This window comes from Ictalurus furcatus, chromosome 8, assembly GCF_023375685.1.
Source record: "Ictalurus furcatus strain D&B chromosome 8, Billie_1.0, whole genome shotgun sequence".
Taxonomy (NCBI): domain Eukaryota; kingdom Metazoa; phylum Chordata; class Actinopteri; order Siluriformes; family Ictaluridae; genus Ictalurus; species Ictalurus furcatus.
In genome coordinates, this window is record NC_071262.1 from 21425828 (window position 1) to 21445789 (window position 19962).

The 19962-nt window shown below is 37.2% G+C and overlaps 3 protein-coding genes across 7 annotated transcripts in view; all 3 read left to right on the forward strand.

Moving 5' to 3' along the window:
* slc45a3 (solute carrier family 45 member 3) overlaps positions 1-2370 on the forward strand; it is a 38361-nt gene extending 35991 nt beyond the window's left edge. For all 5 annotated transcript variants that reach the window (XM_053631435.1, XM_053631436.1, XM_053631437.1 and 2 more), the window contains one exon: positions 532-2370. In XM_053631435.1, the coding sequence (XP_053487410.1) occupies positions 532-927 (396 nt within the window). In that variant the 3' untranslated portion in view covers positions 928-2370. The remainder of the gene's footprint in view (positions 1-531) is intronic.
* Positions 2371-7265: 4895 nt separating this feature from the next.
* Positions 7266-12725, forward strand: fgf6a (fibroblast growth factor 6a). Its single transcript, XM_053630695.1, has 3 exons — positions 7266-7560; positions 8253-8356; positions 9932-12725. Exons 1-3 carry the CDS (start codon positions 7266-7268, stop codon positions 10106-10108), a joined length of 576 nt encoding a protein of 191 aa, XP_053486670.1. The 3' UTR covers positions 10109-12725.
* A 3905-nt stretch (positions 12726-16630) lies between these two features.
* On the forward strand, positions 16631-19944 carry LOC128611231 (uncharacterized). Its single transcript, XM_053630593.1, has 3 exons — positions 16631-16940; positions 17021-17133; positions 17792-19944. The coding sequence occupies exons 1-3, from the start codon at positions 16739-16741 to the stop codon at positions 18197-18199; spliced, it is 723 nt and encodes a 240-aa protein (XP_053486568.1). The 5' UTR covers positions 16631-16738; the 3' UTR covers positions 18200-19944.
* The last annotated feature ends 18 nt before the right edge of the window (positions 19945-19962 follow it).

A 19962-nucleotide genomic window follows, 5' to 3' on the forward strand; every position in this document is an offset into this window, starting at 1 on the left:
AGTCTTGGGTATAAACTGTTTCAAGAAGTTCAGGAAGTCTTTGTGCATGGAATAACCTGCCACCACAGTGTATGCATCTATTTGAGCATCTTTCTGCACCCTAGTCCTGATTTGAGGTGGTTTATTTGACCCAAGTTAACAGATGCTTCATGTACCTGGGATTTGGAATCAGGAACAAAACTAAAATGTTCAGTCCAAAACTGGGATACCACTTATGTATTTCATCTACTTAAATCTCATTTCTCAAACCAATATAGTAAAAAGTTTCCATTAAATGTCCTTGAATGGTTCTTCAACATGTTCCTCTGGGAACACTTAAAGGTCCTATGATCAAACCCTTTAAGAGTTTCCCTTTATGAGAACTCAATGAAGCACTCCTTGAGGGTACTGTTTTAAGAATGTATTAATAGATTTTAGCTTGATGCTGTTTAAAAAAAAAAAAAAAAAAAAAAAAAAAAGGCATATTGTATTAAAAATAATGTTCTGATGGTACTTCTGAGCTCTTACTGGTTACTCTGATTTCCCCCTCAGGTGTATATGGCAACCAACAAAACCAAAAAGACACACACAAACAGGATAAACATCTCCCCTGAAACAATATGCCTCACACTGAACGAAGACATGAGTGATCTGAACCATAATGGCCATGCCCGCTATGACCAGGATGACCTGGAATATTACAGTCAGAATGCTACGCACGTCGATTACAGATCAGATGATTATGACAAACGTGGCATAGGCTTGGACTTTGCTATTCTTGATAGCACCTTCTTGCTCTCTCAGGTCTTCCCTTCTCTGTTCATGGGCATGATTGTCCAGTACACACAGTCAGTCACTGCCTACATTGCTGCTTCTGCCATTTTTGGTGCAATCAGTGTATATTTTGCCACACGTGTCATCTTTGAACAGAAGGACCTTGAGCACTAGGAGAAAATCCTAAATTTGAAAGTCTAGGTGCCTTTTAAGGCTTCTCTCCAGGAATAAACAGGTTCTTGGAACACAGTTTTAGGCTTAATGCTACTAGAACACCAAAACCCAGCCTGAAAAAAAAAACAACCTGTAATAAATCTGTAGTCATTCAGCATCATGACCTGCTGTTCTTCTTTCTCCTGTCTGCCCACACAATAACATCCTGCCTGTCTCACCATCCTTCCTGTCAGTCATTCTCACCACTCGTTGGCCCAGATGAGGAAACCTATTTTTGAAGTTTATTTAATGTTAATTTAACTGTTTAATTTCTTTTCTTTGCACTAATGGCATGTCTTATCACAGTCGTTATTTTCAGTCACTGACTCTACATAACTGTTGTACTTTATCCTCAGCGCAGGCCTGTATGGCTTTACATTGCTGTGAAGATGACGTCACAATGCTCAGGCTTTTTAGTTCAATCATATCATATGCACCCACCAAAAAAAAAACCCACACAACTTGGACCAACAATTGCATCAGATAGATGCGATGTGATGCAATGCCTTTGTCATGTAAATATTTAGAAAAATAACTTTTACTTTGTATATATTTTTGTACATTAATAATATATACATACACACATTTATATCCCTATGGGAATTTTTTGATGCAACCTGTTTGCCGAGGTCATCTGTATTTATGTTCTGTTGCTTGCTTCATGCGAACATCATATAGTTTGTGGAATACATTTTGTCTGCGTGGTTAGTAAGCCGCACTAATAGCCAAATTGAGCCAGAAGCTAAAAAAATGACAATCTAGCTTATTTTTGTACAGAGTTATACTACATAAATGATACTGTAGAAACACTTTGTGCCATAAATCTTCATCATCATCATCATGGAAATGATGCTATAGCAGGGCATGGAAATTGGGGTTATGTTTGGACATGAATTTATAAAAAGACTGTGTGCAAGATCGCGTGTTTGAGTGTGCATGGGGTTGTATGAACGTATGTGAGTGTATGCAAGAGAATATGTGTGAGCATGTGAGCAACGTATGTGAGCGTATGCAAGAGAGTATGTGTGAGCATGTGAGAATGTGTGTGTGCGTGAGAGTGCATGAGAGTACACGAGTGAGAGTTTGCTTAAAAGTGCATGTGCAAGAATGCGTGTGTGAGAATGTTTGTGGGAAAGTGTCTGCGAGAGTATGTGAGAGTGAGACTACTTACATTTGAGAGTGAGTGCGAGAGTGGGGAATCAGTAGAACTCTCAGGACAGACCCATGTGCTTTCAAAGCATAAATATCTTTGTCTACTGGTGTTGTATCTAGTCAAAATTTCAGAGTATATTTACATTAAACAGCCATGAATTATTTGAAAATAAATGATTCATGAGTAATAGATAATTTATTATGTCTGCTGTTCACAACTTTGCATCAAATTAATTAAATAATTTTTTTTTTTTTTTTAAATACGGTCATTGATTTAAAATTGATTTTGTAGCCTGTTGTGATTTGGTTAATAATGTAATGACATTACTTTGTTGTTGCTGTTGTTGTAGTTGTTGTACTTGTTGTTTTTTGCCATTATCTAATACACTGCCAGTCAAATATTTGTACACCCCTTCTTAATCGTTGCTATTTTCTACTTTCACATAATAACAATGAGAAGGTTAGGACTTTTAAACACATATGGAATTACATATGGACCAGGAAGTGTTCAAACAATTTCTTATTTTAAATTCTTACAGTATTTCTGATTGAGTTTTACAAACTCTCAGCATCTTCTCTATCAGATTTACGAGGTGCTTCACCCAGGAGGTTCCCGAATACGCCGAACTCCTCACTGGTTCTAAATGAAAACTGTTTGGGGAGACGATTTAACTTCGTGATATTCAGCCGAGCGCGTCTAAACTTTTGACTGGTAGTGTACTGTACGTTGTATGCTTTTATGCTTACTGACATTTATTATAATAGACCAAAACCCTTTTAAGAACATTGATTTCATTATATTGATTTTTTATTAACTTAATACTGTAGAAATTGCTTTGAGAAACCTTTGAAGAACATCCTGTCCTCTTGGTTGACTTTAAAGGTCGACTTAAAAGTGCCTAAACTTATTTATTAGGTCTGTGAAAAACAAGCATGTTGTTTATTTTGTGTCTTTGCTGTATGAGTCAGGGAGTTCTTGACACGATTACTTTATAGAAGTAAAAATAGACACTGTTTATTTATATGAAAAATGTATTCATCCTGACTCAAGCTGGCTGTACAGTGTTCTTAAAGTCTGAAGCTCATGGTATAAATTCGTTATGCCATCCTGAAACACAAATCAGTGTTTGCTGTTCAATTGTTGCTAGCTTTGTGCTCTTGCAAACAGGACACATGGGTAAACTAACTGCTTCATGGAATTTCAGTGACACACTTGAGCATGCAGCTTTAATAACTGCATCCCAGATACTGATGATGTGTCTAATCAGGTGAGAAATTTATAACCACTATATTTGCCCAATAGAAGTCTTTTGGATCATATTTTAATAGTTGAATTGTATCAAATTAAATATATCATAACAACACTAATCTCAAATGTCTGGTTATTTTTGTCAGATATTAATAGCCGTGCTATTTAGTCATTATTTTGCTAAATGAAATGGTAAGGAAGCACCTGGGGTGTATTGGTACGGAAAAATAATCAACAGCATGGTGGTGTGATGCAGCAGAGTTAGTGTTACCACTATGAACCACGTGCTGCCGTTTGTTCATGCTAACGAATTTTATTTAGCAATGTATTTAATGTTATTGACGACTCGGTCATCATTCATTAATTTTAGATAGAATTAATGTTGCAGAACAAGTTAGTTCCTGTTACAGCTTATGTTATAGCAGCTATAAACAGTCCTTCCCTCACCAGCCTTGCTTTTTTTCCCACTTTCTTGAAGTTCATACGGGAAACAAAACACAGCTTGGCATGTTAGAGAATCTGCAAACTCCGCTGTCCTGCAGACTTTCCCATGTCAGAAAACTTTTAGCTTTACCTCTGTCTGTTACAAGGCCCTGACACTGGAGACACCTCCTATAAATGTTGAACATCTTACAGTGACATACAAATAAAACTAGGTCCCTTCCAACATAGTGGTCCTTTTCAACTGATGTACTGACAAAACGTGCATAGCGATTAGTCAGCGATTGTTTACTTTCAAATTTCACCTATAAATATAACTGCCAAATGAGTGTAGTTATAGATTTTTAAACTGTATTTGCACATCATGTAGCCCAGTGCTTCCCAGACTAAAGAAACTAAGCTCTGTATTGTACATTTAAATGTTTGCTCTAACATGATAAAGGATTTTAGTTAATGAGCTGGTGTGCTGTCAGGCGCGTTAGAGGATGTGAAAAACACCTACTGATGAGCAGAACTGGGATATGCTGGTGTATTAAAGTAAGTAGCTCTACAACTCCTGTTCATGACTATTTAAACGGATTGCTATGGATTCTAGTGACATGAAACAGCGCCACCTGCTGCATGTTTCTTTTTATAGCAGCTTTCCATCCAGAAGGTAAAACTTGATTATAATTATCAAATTATTATTACTATTGGTAGCCCTATACTACACAGCTATATCCTGTCGGTCTACCTGATTCATTTGTGAACAGTTCCATTACACTCTTACAAAACATTCCTTAGGTTGTCCCTCTTGGGGAACTAATGGCCTAGATATACTGTAGAACCCTGAAACAGTGTTTCCTTATCACAAAGAATTCTTTTTTTTTTCCCGCAAGCTAAGCCTAGACTCTTAACTAGGGCAATTTCAGGTAATGTGTGACACTTTCTGGTAGATGCTCCAGGTACCTTACAAAAAAAGCTAAATTAAATTCAACCCAGTTTTATTTGTATTGTACTTTTAACAATAGACACTGTCTGAAATCATCTTTACAGAAATATATCAATTCCGGATATAGATTTTAAATGTATGAATTTATCCCTCATACTATTTTAATACTTCTGTTTCATTTTTAGCATTATTGACACATTAAATTTGAAATGAAACAGTAGTTCATAATGCACTGTGTATGCAATATATGTGTGTATTTTTATTTTATTATATATATATATATATATATATATATATATATATATATATATATATATATATATATATATATATATATATATATATATATATAAATAAAAATATCAGCAAAAAAAGAAGTGTCCCCTCCCATTAACTGCTTTTATTTCCAGCAAATTTCTTAACATGGGTAAATATTTGCATTAGCTTAAAAACATTCAACAGCTGACACATAAACTGAACAAGTTTCACAGACGAACAGAAATGGAATAATGAGTCCCTGAACGGGGGGGGGGGGGGGCAATATTAAAAGTAACAGTCAGTATATGGTGGATTCCAGCTGCTTTAAGTACTACAGTGCATCTCATCCTCATGGACTGCACCAGATTTGTCAGTTCTTGCTGTGAGATGTTACTCCACTCTTCCACCAAGGCATCTGCAAGTTCTCAATCAATTCTGGGGGACACACATGGTTACATCAGTTGTCCTTCCTGTGTCCCTGTATCTTAGGTGTCCTACGTTACAGACATTGCAGTTTATTGCTCTGGTCACATCTGCAGTCCTCATGCCTCCCTGCAGCAGGTCTATGGCATGTTCACGCAGGTGAGCAGGAACCCTAGGCATATTTCTTCTGGTGTTTTTCAGAGTCAGTAAAAAGGTCTCTTTATTGTCCTAAGTTATTGTAACTATGACCTTAATTGCCTACCGCCTGTAAACTGTTCGTGTCTTAAGGACTGTCCCACAGGTGCAATAATTGTTTGATTCATTGAACATGCATGAAAAACATTGTTTAAACCCTTTCCAATAAAGATCTGTAAAGCTTATTTGGTTTTTACAAAAGGATCTTTAAAATACATTCTCCTGAAAAAGGGACATCTCTTTTTTTTTCTTTTTTTCTTTTTTTTTTGGCTGAGTGTGTATGTAGACAGATGGATGGATGGATGGATATCAATTATTTGAATAACTGCATTACTACACTACATTACGAGACAAATAACAGTTACTTATTCTCATCAATATTACTCTGAACCATGCTGAAAGACTAATCTGGTTGATTTTGGGTTTACCAAAGAATATTTAGGAAAATTAGGATAATTTATTTGGGATAAATTAAACATGACATTGATACAAATTAGATGCCAATACAGGTTATTAAGGGCTAACAAATAAAATCTAATTACTTGCTAATTAGCATAACAGCAGGTTATCTAACGTGATGGCCGACCAATCTAAATAATTCTTATAAAAAAAATGCGAGTCTATATTTTTATTATAAAATCTTTTTATCTAGTTTAATCTGCTGATTGTTATCCTGATTGGTCAAGGTCAGCCCTGGGGTTGCCCTACAATTTAACTAGCTATCTCTATTACCCTAATCACTTTTTAAGGTAGGTAGGTGTGTGTGTGTGTGTGTGTGTGTGTGTGTGTGTGTGTATTATATATTTATAATATATATTTTTTATTTATATATATAATATTTTATATATATATTATTTATATATATTATTTATATATGTGTATATATATATATATATAATTTATTTTATTTTTTTTATCTATATCTCTCTCTCTCTCTCTCTCTCTCTCTCTCTCTCTCTCTCTAATTATATATATATATATATATATATATATATATATATATATATATATATATATATATATATATATATATAATTAGATAGATAGATAGATATCCCCCTTAAACTACACTCTCAGACCAAAATAGTACTGAACTGTACCTGTCCTTGTTGCTGGGGTAGGGTACATCTTTCGCATCTTTAATATGTAAAATACTTTTGAGGGTACCACCCCAACGACACGTAATGGTACCGTTTAGTACCCTTTTTCGGAGTGTAGAAACCTATAAGCCCAGTAAGGTGTGTTTTCATGTAAATACAGCCTCAAGCAAAGCACCTGTAGACCCCTCTAGCCTATAACTCTTCTACACCTGCGTGTTTAATATAGCTGGGTGTAGTTTAGGACGCAGCCCGCTGGTCTGCTCTCCCCCCACACCGGCGTTTCCGTCGACAGAGGCACGACGGAGAAGCAAAACATGGTCATCATCATCATCACCGGCAGCAGCAGCAGCAACAGCAGCAGCACGAGCAGCTTGATCTCCGCCGCGCCCGAAGCCCCCGACCCCGACCCGCCTTCCAAAAATAAGCCCCTGCCGCCATGCGCGCGAAGGAAGCGAAACGAGGCGAGCGGTATTTTTAGGGCCGTTCGCGTTGACCACGTGCGCCAACGGTAAACCGGACGGCCGTTGCGCAGAAGCAGCGCCTCGACGGCATGCCCCGGCGCGAGAGCAGCGCGCGCCACACGAGCACGGCGACGGCGCGGACGGCGATCGTCCTGCTGGGCTTTCTGCTCGGGGTCGCGTCCTCGCGCAGGACCCACGCCACGACGCTCGAGGCAAGGTGGGAAACGCTGTTCGCGCGCTCCGTGCTCGGGATCTCGGGGGACAACGACTATTTGATGGGCGTCAAGAGAGTGCGGAGGCTGTACTGCAACGTGGGCATCGGGTTTCACCTGCAGGTGCTGCCAGACGGAAGGATAAACGGTGTACATGACGAGAACCAGTACAGTGAGTTGCATCCCGAAATGCCGCCTAATGCAAACCGAGCGCATACAGACAACAGCGGGTGCAAAATTCAAATAAATAAATAAAATAAAATAAAAATGCGAAGATGCATCTGCGTCCCATTTTGTAGCAGGATTTGCATTCAGAAATGTATTGCAACCCATGATGTGAGATAAATAATAAAAATTATAACCATACTTATTATTATAATGCATGTGTATAATGCAACGCTACCGGGGATGCAAATCATTGTCAAGATGCATCTACATCCCAAATATTTTTGCATGATCCCGACTGCGTGCACATACTATGAATATGTCCAAAGGCAATAGATAATCTATTTTTAAAAAAAGAAACCATAATGTCAATCATCGCTAAATGTTTCCAAAGCGTCCAGCTGACACGGATTGCTCGGACGAAATTAGACGCTAACTAATTTTACACTGCGTCCATTTGCGGCTCTGAAAACGACTCAACCAGTCGTGCACATCAACATCTGCAGTACTGACAGCTTTTCCCTCTCAGTGTAACACACTGACGAGAATAATAAACCAGCATGGAGAATGCAGAACAAAAGCCTTTTTACACACGAGCAGCATGTAGTAGGAAGCATGCCCTATAGGCTGAATAAATCATTTTAGCCGCTCAGACTGTGTGTATCATCATGCGTAACTGTCCATGTTGTGGTTAATCAGGTCTTATAGAGATCTCAGCGGTGGAGAGAGGAGTGGTGAGTCTCTATGGGCTGAAAAGTGAGCTGTTTGTCGCAATGAACCGCCGGGGAAGGTTGTACGCAACGGTAGGTATGCACATTATTCCTTACCCATTAATAACTCACGCAAAAATGATTTTCCAATATCCTGCGGTTCATCAGTACAGTGTATCTGTGTGTGCTTGTGGTCAGGCTTTAATGATTATTAACTGATGTTTTTTTTTTTTTAAATATATATTTTAATCAATATTAAGAGACTTAACATTAGTCACTATCGCTAATGTTTTATGGTAATGACATATTTAAAGCAGCTCTGATGTAGTATTGCTATATATTTTATGCATTCAATATATATTTGGGATTAATACATTTTCCGAGAAAAAAAAAGTAGTCAATTGTACATTTCCTTGTTACTAGGGTTTAGCTTAAGTACTTTTACATACTAATTTGAATGCGGCACATACCTAAGGTACATAATTACTTTAATTAGCTTTCAGAGTAATACACTTCATGCATCTTTCCAGGTAAAAGACACACTAAAAGTGTAAAAGATGTACCCTTGAAGGTACAACCTCGGAAACAAGGAGAGGTACAGTGTAGTACCCCGTTATTTCTTGTTTGGTTGTTTTTTTTAGAAATACTTTATGCCTGTCCTAAAAGTAATCAGGTGATGTTTTTTTCCCCCCAAAATACAGTTGGAAAGCAAGATGATATTTGAGACCCATTCTAGGCCAGGGTTTCTCAAATTAGTCTACTCGGGGACTCATTTAACTGTAAAAAAAAATTCCATAGACCCTCTGAATACAGGTTTACTTCATGAGCATAATCATTTCATAAACTATTCAAATATTAGACGTAGTATTTAAATATGTACAATTATATTTTTTGCCTATTTACTATATGGTTTAAACACATTCAATTCACGTGACCAATCAAATCAACTAAAAACTATAAGAACTCAATAATAAATATAACCTTATTAATGGTGGGATGTTGCCTCGGTTAATTTCAATCAACATTTTAAATCAATCAAATTCATCTAATATTTACACCTGTACCATTTACTAGACCTCTTAAGCTTTTTAAATCTTCATATCTCACTCACAGAGCTATTTTGTGACCAGTCAAATCAAGTAATAACTCAATAATAAATATCCATCCATCCATCCAGCTTATCCTACACAGGGTCGCGGAGGAGCCTGGAGCCTATCCCAGTGAAGCGGGGGACACCCTGGATGGGGTACCAACCCATCGCAGGGCACAATCGCACACATATTCACACAGTCATTCATACACTACAGACAATTTGGAAAGGCCAATGAGCCTACAGTACATGTCTTTGGACTAGGGACGGAAACCGGATTACCCCTAGTAAACCCCAAAGCACAGGGAGAACATGCAAACTCTGTGCTCACATGGTGGAGGCGGGATTCGAACCCCCAACTCCGGAGGTGCAAGGCTCCCACAATAAAAAATATAACCTTGATAATAGTTGGTTGATTTCCTTAACTGTTATAAGAAATTACGGACCCCCCCACCCCACATTATGGTGTCACCAGTACCCCGCTTTGGGAACCATGGTTCTATACAGTCTGCAGGAAGTCTTTAGTTGATCTATTTGGCTGCAATTCACTGACCATCCCCTTCCCAACTTCATTTCAGAGAGACTTCCGGGACGAGTGCAAGTTCAAAGAGACATTGCTTCCCAACAACTACAATGCCTATGAGTCTTCCATTTATAAGGGCTTCTACATCGCCCTGAGCAAACATGGCCGTCTGAAGAGAGGCTACAAAGCCACACCGGCTATGACTGTCACACACTTCCTCCCTCGATTATGAGCGAGACTGGCAATAACTCACTCTTTTTTGCACATATTGGACGATCTCACAGGTAACTTATACATACGTACAAGGCACGAAAAATGAACTGCAATCAAAAGATACAAAACACGTAATTACAGTATTTATTCTCGTTAATGAAATATATGTATATATGGGTAGCTGTGTGTCTGATCTTTGTGTACATGCCATTCTTTGCTGCTTATCATTTCTATTAAGATTATATGAGGGACGAGGAGCTTTTTTTTGCCCCCTCTCACTTTTTATGGGTGCTTGCCATAACTGGTGTGTGAACCTTACCCTGTCATCGGTATGACTAACATCTCCAGCTTTCAGAAGTGAAACAGATACGTTTTAATACCTCAAAGAGCTACGTCCGGCTTGGAAAGGTGTGAGCGTGTCACACACGGGGGGTAGGGGTAGATATAAAGAAATGTTTAACTATTTATCTTTGATCTGTTCCACCATTTTGCAAGAGAGAAGACAGCATATGAGATTGCTGCCTTTCTTGCACGGTGGTGCCTTAGGTTCCTAAACTGTGTAATTTTTTTATTTGCATGTTTGCATCCTGCTATAACAGAGATGACCCACTCTGGGGGCTTCAGCCCAATTCCTAGAGGGCTGTGAGTAGCTTAATTTAATGCTGTTTCCTTACTTAGATCAGCTAGATATCAGAGAATCTGGGACTTGCCAGAAATAAGAGCAGCTTGCATGTGTTTGTATTGGAGACTCAAGCTGAGGAAGATCTTTAATCCTTCATAGCGAGGACAGTTCAAGGCACTGGGGGCTTTTTATTTTATCTTGAACTGTAGCATGGCCAATGACCTCAGAACTGAACTTATCGTCTGTTTACGAAGTATCAAGTAAAAGAAATTGGGTTGATCATGGGATTTGAAGGATTTTTGGATTTTATAAGCTGGAACTGGTTTCTAATGTAGCAATTTTTTTATGATGAGGTACTTTGCTCATTTAACTAGTATGTGAAAAGCAAACATCTCAGGCTCCAAAAAGTGAAATTTTTGCATAGATTAATTTATGAGTATGGCTCTATGTTGTCCATTTTGCATTTATATTACTTTTAGACAACAGGACCGAGTTCAGGGGTGGACAAATCATAAATTCATTAGCTAGCCTACAGGCAACTCAAAGCTAGGATCAAATGGGGCAAGTAACAATTTAATTTGAAAATATAGAGAGCTGATTATGTGCATTAATGCAGACTATAGAAAACGAGCGAGTAATTTAATCCCTGTGAGGAATGATTTGATGTAACTCTCTGGTGACAAATGATATTGTTTGCACCTTCAACAGAAAAGCAAAAAGTCTTTGGCTAACAATCCAACTATTAGCTGTAGTGTTCTCTTGTTGCCGTAAAAAACGTCTAAAGTCTTTATTTTTGTGAGATCAGTGCACGTTAAGCTAGCATTAGAGATATACAACAGTTTTATGCTGCCATGTGCCACTTTTGCCACTGTTTCCTCATCCTGGAAAATTTGTCTAACCTCCTTCCAACCTAGTTAATATGGCCTAACAGTTTCTATCCAGAAGCATAGCTGCAGGACAGTTAAAGCAGGCAACTGCTTTGGGGCCCTGTGTTTTGAGGGAGTCCCCTGAAAGCTGAATTTAAGGCCATGAAAATCTCAAAATGTAGAACTCTGATGGGCAAAAACTCTGATGGGCAAAGTGCAATGCTATACCAGGAACCCTTCTCTCTAGCATGTGGGACTTGCACAAGTTCATTTCAAATTGCAGCACTTTTCAAAATGATGAGACTTTGGAAGCCAATAAAAAAGAGAAAACAAGAAGAAGAGGAAAAGATGAAGCAGAACTGTGATAAGTAGTGGAGATCATCTAACAACAAAATAATTCATGATGACAACTGTAGGCTGTGTGCCATAAAGTAATGCTAAGCAAACATCATTTTGGCAAATAGGTGGTTAGCTATTCCATTGGCATTCCATATGGAGCATGCAATGTTAATTATTTAGCTAGCTTTCTTGGTAGAATTTGTCATTTTGCTCAAATTGGTTTGATGGCTTTGGTCTTTTAAAGTATATCCAGAGAATAAACCCCAAGACTACATGATCTATCTTACTGGGGAGCTTGATCTACAACTATATTTAGCATGTATAACCCCAACACTTTCATACAGCTATCCTCTAGTTGGTTCATTGTTTTGATTATTTATGATGGCATCTGGGGTAACAAAATGGCAATAAAGTGGAAAAATAACCTTGAATTTTCGGCCTGGGGCTCCCACTGCCACTAAATCAGATATGTAGTGCAGCAGGTGGCGGAATTCAGAAAAGCGTCATGCACCGCACAACCTCAAGGTTCTCTGCATAACTGAGAAACAAACATTTATACAAACAGATGAACTTTTCTCTTTGCGAATGTTTAAAGGGAGTAGAGTTTTTCTGGTAACACTGTCTATGAAGCCCATACTCATAAATTATATTTAACAGTGCTTATAACTAACAGTTTTATAATAGTTATAATAGTTAATAATAATAGTTCAATAATAACATTTACAAATAAGTTGCATCTTAGAACCTATTTATAATGAGGTATAATTTGAGGAATACACTTGTAAATGTACTCAGTGATGACAATGAAATTGTTTATAATGTTTTTAGAATTGTTATAATCAATATTACAGTTGCTGTATAAGTATGCACAGGTCATTATTAGTTATAAAGGTTGGTCAGTAGAGCACATAACATTATGAATAACGACACTTGCGATACAACATGATTATTAGTTTTATAAGTAAGGAATTACTTATTGCAATTTATTAGAGTTTATGTGATTTATGAGTTTGTTAAAATGCTTACAAGGAATTATTACCAACATACAAAGAATTATAATCACGGTTATAATGATTTATGAATATGCGCTTCATGGAAAGTGTTGTTTTACTTTTTTTTCCCTAGGATGTTGGATGAGTGAAGTAAAAAAAAAAATTTATATCAGTATAAAAGCTACTGAGGCTGCTTGCCCACCGGCCAACTGTGAATGAAAAACTGATATCGCAGATATGTAATCCGCTAGTGATTTGTCCACCCCTGCAGCAGGTTTTCCTCCAAAACTAGTTTTTGCAGCACAAGTTGCCAGTGAAATGCCAAGCTTCACCTGGAATCTATTCTGAAACCTTCAAACCAGTCTGGATGTCGTTTTAGGATTTTATTTCCTATCTACCTATCTGTTTCAATACTAGGCACTTACACAAAGACCGAAGCAGAGAGCTGACTCAGCTTTAAGAATTTGGTCAGCACAATTCATGCATCACTGAATCCAATCATTTTAATGGCTTACAAGTTGAAGTCAGGGTATTAGAGTACTTAAACTTGGAATATATATTTAGAACACCCCCCCTCCCCCCCCCAAGCGGTCACACACGCACACGTTACGCAATCCGACTTTAAATAGTAGACTGCCATCTTCTCTGAAAAACACTGCATAAATAAAACTAAGTCTAAAGTTGGAGAGGAGAAGACAAACAGCTATGGTACTGGTTTAAATAATCTGATCGTGACTTGTGAATGCAGCATGTAAGATTATTTGCTGCAATATCCTTTACATGGGAAATGGTCTGCATGAGCCAGAATGGGGTTTCTGATCTGCGTGGCATCTGCAGTGTGTTTCAGAGCGCTGGGTTCCTTTACTGCGGCTCTGCTGAGAACAGATCGTCTTACATGGCATAAGGAACCAGATGGCTTTGTCTCATTTTGCCCTCTCTGGAACTAGGGTGCAGGAATGGTGTAGCTGTAGGGGTGGGTGATGTGGTAAAAATATCATATCATAATGTTTAAAGATAATTTACAGTATATTTTAAGATGCGTGCAGTATATCATGATATTTAGGTTTGGTGACAAAGTGCCAGCGAAACAACAACAACAACAACAACAACAACAACCATGTGTCAATTACTATAGTTTGACAAAAAAGAAATAATTTAACAATGAAAAGGAGGAAATTTAAACCATTGTTATAGAAGTACTTACAATTCACATGATAATATCATATTACTCATCCCTATGTACCAGAATACCAAGAAATCTGCAACTCTGACGAGAAGCCACAATGAAAAGCAGTTGTTTATATGGGGCTTTAGTTTGAATGGCCACATATTTTATATCTAAATTCAAAATGCTTATATGTCATTCTAAAAAAAAAAAATATCAGCTATAGTCACTTTCTTGATTAAAAAAATCACAATTACTGCATTTTCATCAAAGCGGTTCATTTTAAGCTGTCCCATAACAAGTCATTGACTAAGGATAACAGCAAAGACGTTGCATTAAAGGAGCACTGTGTAATGTTTAGAGCCCTCTGCTGACACTGAGGTGAATTGCAAATGTAGTAATATATATATATATATATATATATATATATATATATATATATATATATATATATATATATATATATGTTTTAACTATTCCCCTTATCTGACCCCACAGCCTCTGCTGAAATGATACATACGCCGGGGTGTCCAGCAGAGGGCAGAGTTAAAATGTAAACAAACGCATGGAAATTTTGTGGATCACATGTATTACTGACATATCGTAGAAACTAAGATTAAAACAGGTCACGTTTAAACATTACAGACTGCACCTTTAAGAGTCGTGAAAAGCATCTAGCATGGATTCAGTGAAGAAATGTGTTACATCGACCAAAAAATTAAAAATTAGCTATTGAAATGGGGTTGTCTTTTGCAAGTTTTACTGGATTTCTTGTTCTGTACCTGTTACAGTGACCTGAGCAGTGTGCGAGATAGTGAGTGAAGGGTCGTGCATGTGTGTGTGAAGCCTCTTGTAGCATTTTCTCCTGCTTTTGTATTCCTGCACTGAGGGGACTGTGCTTCCTCTAAATTCCCCTCCTCTTTTTTAACATATACCTCACCTCCTGCCTTAGTTCTGATTTGTTGAAACGATTGTAAGAGGACAGACTTTTTTTTTGCCAATCATTTAGTTTCTGGAGCAAAAAAAAAAAATGTGTCAGAGTTCTAATATAAGAAATATGTTTTACTTTTATTTTTGTACGTATGTGCTGTGCACAGCAGTCAACTCTATTACTGAGATGTTAATAAAAGTTTTGTTTGTTGTTTTTTTTTAAAAAAAAAAAAAGGTGTCATGTGCTTTCTCAATACTTCTCCCAATACTCAATGCGAACTCCTGGGTTATAAACAGTGACTAGTCTAAACAGCTGAGGAGAAAATGCAGTTTGAACACCATCTGCTGGCCAATGTGTACATATTCATGAAAACCACGCACTTTGAGGGAAATGATTACTACAAGGTGTCTGAAATTAAGTTACTTCCATGAAAATACAGAAAACAGCCATTTTTGTTAAGAAAGAGCTTAAAATATTACTAAAGAATCCTTTATTCATCTTTAGAAACCACTTTTTAATGATCAGGGTTGCAGTGGATCCGGCGTCTGACCCGGGTACACTGGGAGCAAGGTAGTAATACACCCTGGATGAGATGTCAGGTTCATTGTATAATAGGTTTGAAATGTATTCATCTGCTTTATTTGGGAAGACCACTTCATTTGTATGGTGTATGGTGTAGGGTGTATGGTGACGCAGCAGGTAGCATTGACGCCTTACAGTTCGATCCCGAGCTCGGGTTATTGTCTGAGGTGGAGTTTCACATGTTCTTACCTTGTCCGTTCTTCTGGTTTCTCCATTTTCCTCCCAAAAACATCAGGTAGGTGGAATGGCGACTCTAAATAACCCCTAGGTGTGAATGCGCATGTGATAGAGTGTGTGCAAGGAGTCCTGCGATGGACTGGCATCCCAATCAGGATGTATTCCCAAATCACGCCCAGTGATCCAGGAACAGGATCCGGATACACTCTGGATACAAGCGTTTACTGAAGATGAATGTATGAATGAATGAATGACTAATAATAAAACAAATAAAACTAGGCTAGTTAACATCTATAATTGGTTAGAGCGTTGTTATGGTTACAGTGTGCTTCAACTAATGCTTTATCTTGAGGGGAAAAAAAGTGTGATAGCGCCCTTTGGGTTCATTGGTTGTCCATCTGAGGGAAGTGTTAAAGTTTTTAATGCAGATCCCTTCAGTGGAGTTTATCTGTATCAGAAATGGTGAAAAAAATCATGTTTATGAATCTAAGAACTCTTATTTATCTAATAAACCCTTAAAGAGTATACCATTAAGAGATCAATCTGGCATTTCCATTCAATCAAATCTGGATATGTGACACACTGACAGACTTACCAATTTAATCAGTGTTTAAATGTTAAAATAACATTATTTAAAATACGTTTTTAAATGTCAGTAACTGTTATCACTACTTCCTGTGCTCCTGAGGAATGAAGTCTGTTGTAGCAGTGTTAAAGTTTTTAATGCAGATCCTTTCATTAATATTAGCTACTAAACCTCACCAGTGAATCCCTCACATTTTTCACATGACATAATATGATAACATTGCATCAGGTTGAGCAGAGTTACGTCAGCTCTAGTTGCAGCCTCCAAACAGGAGATGGCCAATTACAGGCCACTTCAGTATGCAAATAAGAACTTTGGACTTTTATTTTTTTAACCCAAATAAATAGACACACAGGGATTCCATATGCAAACTCTCACCCAGACTGAACATGCCCTCAGTCCTTCTCCTCTGCTGGGCTGTACTCACACTCCATACTACAGCCACATGTTACCATCTGCAGTGGACATCCTTACCCTCGGGTGCCGATCCAGCGGACCCAGAAACACACCAATGGCTTGAAGAAAAAAACTATTTCATCAGGAAAAAAGGCAATAAAATAGCTCAAAAACCTGTTCGTCGAGGTTCGGAAGGTACGTTAGCAGTTTCGTTAGATTTCATAAGTATTGTTATGACATGTACTGATTGTTGATGTTTCTCTGAAATCACACAGGCAACTTCAACTACAGGAATGACCAGTATAAAAGCTGTTTCTCAGTCCTAAACATCGTTAAGAAAAGTTCTGCTTTCTTATGCTTGGACTCCAAAGGAAAGTTATACACCTCAGTAAGTAATGTAAAAGGAAATTAATCAATGCCAGTAACAAATGAGTCAAAGCTGTACAAATGACTATAATGAATAAAACAAAAATCTCTTACAATGCTAGTCAAACGTTTTTGAACACCATATGTATGTGAGGTTTTATTAATCACTAATCTATATTTAAGGATTTATTTATGTCACGCATCCTGTTGGGGATCAGTATTTTATTAAGAGTTGCATTTGGAGGATAAAGCACTTATGCTCATATATAAAAGAATCAGATACAATGCTAGTGTCCAATCTAAATATATGTTGCGCTAATTAGTGATCAAAATTGTGGTCTTTTCCAATTACATGAAGACTGTTTCTAATTAAATTTGTTAGAATGTTCAGTTTACTTATGCATCTCCTTTTTCATTTTAAAATTTATTTTTAAATGCTTTAATGCTTAATTTTCAGGTTCTTTCTTCCTTATATATTGTTTATAATTTTATTCTTTTTCTAATTGTTAAACTTACGTACATCACTTTTGAACTCAAATTGAAAAGACCTATATAAGTAAAGAAGAAGATGATGATGATGATTATTACTTAGCTGTATTAAAGGACCGACAGCCTTTAGCTAACAAACATCTAATCATTTAGACAGATGAAGTGATGTGTGTGTGCGTGTCTGTCCTCAGGTATTTGACAGCAACGAGGTCTGCCGGTTTCGCCGTGTCAAAAGATATAAACACTACGACGTGTTTCACTCCTGCAAGGGTGACGTGCTATTGGTCAACCATCGACAACTCAAAATATACACTCATAATTTACCAAAGTTGTCTGACTTTGTCTTCCTAAAGCGACACAAAAATCGAACGCACCATAGGAAGAGACGCAGTTGGCACACTGATCCGTCAGACCCTTTAGGATCCGAGTATCCATATTTAAGCACAGTGAGAAACTGGAGAAGTGACCCGGAGCATGGCGGTAACGTATCGAAGGAGACCATTACTTCAGTAGATGATCCTTTAGAGGTGTTGCTGTCACATAGTGCACAAACTCCTACTCTGGAAAAACACAGGGAAAACAGAAAAGTGAGATTCTGAGTGGAATATCGCCATCTTTCATTACCTGCATTAGATTGCATTTCACTATTTAATGAATCCATTGTGGGTTGTACCACAGTGTACACTCATTCCTTTTATACCATTATGATCTTGAATTTTTTTATTCTGATTGGTCAGAAGGTGTTGATTAATATTCAATAACAGCAGCTAGTTCAGCAGTTCCGACTGCAAAACAAATCACAGGTTTATGTTAATGCACTCGTTCTAATACATTATCATTTCTATAATAACAGCTTACACAGGGACTGGCGTGGTGATATAAAATAAAAACACATATGTAATCATTGATATGGTGAAGATTTTTGTAAGGAGAGTTTTATTTAGCATTTATGGAAGGAGTCTTCAGTGTCAGCCCTTTGTAACGTTAGGCTGTATGTTTAAGTTTTCTCACATGGGAAAGTCTTTAGGGTGGAGGGTTTTGTGGTTTCTCACATGACGAGCGCAAAAGAGAGGCTGGTGAGAAAATAACTATTTATATCAGCTATAACAAAAGTGATAACTTGTTTTGCAGACATTCAACAACACTAAATATAACTAGAATTGGATAAGACGTGCAACAAGTTCTTTAGTAAATAAAAAAGTGTTAATACCAGTACATTGTTGTGGTATGAGGGTTAAAAAACTTTAAGACATGATGTCATAGGACAATAATCAACTTCAGGGTGGTACCACTAGCTCAGCTTTGTGTCAGGCTGCATCACACTACCCGGTCATTGATTATATTCCCATAACAGTGTTTTATTTCTGCATCTGCTGTACACTGCAGCCTCTTTGATGTGGCATGTGACAAGCCACTTTCCCTGAGTAGGTCAGCATCTGCCCTTTCACCCAATTTAATAAGTTAACAGTTAAACAGCATCTGTGTTTCATGTTATTAGAGTGGAGTTCATTTATGACACTTCAAGAGCAATGGTCATGGGTTACATCACTGAAAGTGGAAATTGATTTTTCTGAGAATTATAGATATGGTTTGTACACAATTACCTATGGATTTTTGTTTCAAAATGAATATTTTTAAACTTATGTGAGATGTTTATAGTTCAATATTAATTGTTTTCAAACAATGACTAATATCTTCATAATATTATAAATTGGTCAAATGGTGCTGGACACTTCTATGTACTTATTTATTTGTGTTTATATATGATATTTTATACTTAAGCGTAATATCTTATCAAGTCATACAATTTACAGTATGTCTATCTGCTTTTAATATATGCATTTGACTTTTTTATTGGACTACTTTGTTTTCTTAGAATGACATTCTGTTAAATATATTTTTATTTGTACACTACAAACTATAATGATGATTGTATTTATACAAACCTAATAAAAAAAACTCACCTTTTACTTTTTCTGCATAGTATTGATACACATAATTCAAGTTTATGCTGATAAAAAACCAGGTCACTTAATCAGCACCCATGTTGTTGAAGCCAGATATTAAAAACAAACAAACAAACAAACAAACAAACAAGCAAGACATACTCATTGGAATCTAAATGTGGTACAGAACTGATAAAGCTGATAATATGAGGACTTTCTGATCAGAGAACTGGCATTCCGCCTAAACAAACAAAGCAGTGTACTTTTCAGCATCGGGTACAATCATGTGAAAGAAACTTGATCTCGGTATGTGCATGTAGATGTTTAGCAAATGTTTAGCAAAAAAAAAGTAACTGATTTAAAAGCATTATTGCCTACTCATAGTGTGAATCATGAACACTTGGTTGCTGATGAAT

Bases quoted from the DNA above. Each gene is read 5' to 3' on its own strand.
- LOC128611231 (XM_053630593.1), top strand. From the start codon at position 16,739: ATGCCCTCAGTCCTTCTCCTCTGCTGGGCTGTACTCACACTCCATACT. The intron at 16,941-17,020 runs GTACGTTAGCAG...GAAATCACACAG, and splicing joins TGTTCGTCGAGGTTCGGAAG to GCAACTTCAACTACAGGAAT. The intron at 17,134-17,791 runs GTAAGTAATGTA...GTCTGTCCTCAG, and splicing joins AAGGAAAGTTATACACCTCA to GTATTTGACAGCAACGAGGT.
- fgf6a (XM_053630695.1), top strand. From the start codon at position 7,266: ATGCCCCGGCGCGAGAGCAGCGCGCGCCACACGAGCACGGCGACGGCG. The intron at 7,561-8,252 runs GTGAGTTGCATC...GTGGTTAATCAG, and splicing joins ACATGACGAGAACCAGTACA to GTCTTATAGAGATCTCAGCG. The intron at 8,357-9,931 runs GTAGGTATGCAC...ACTTCATTTCAG, and splicing joins GGGGAAGGTTGTACGCAACG to AGAGACTTCCGGGACGAGTG.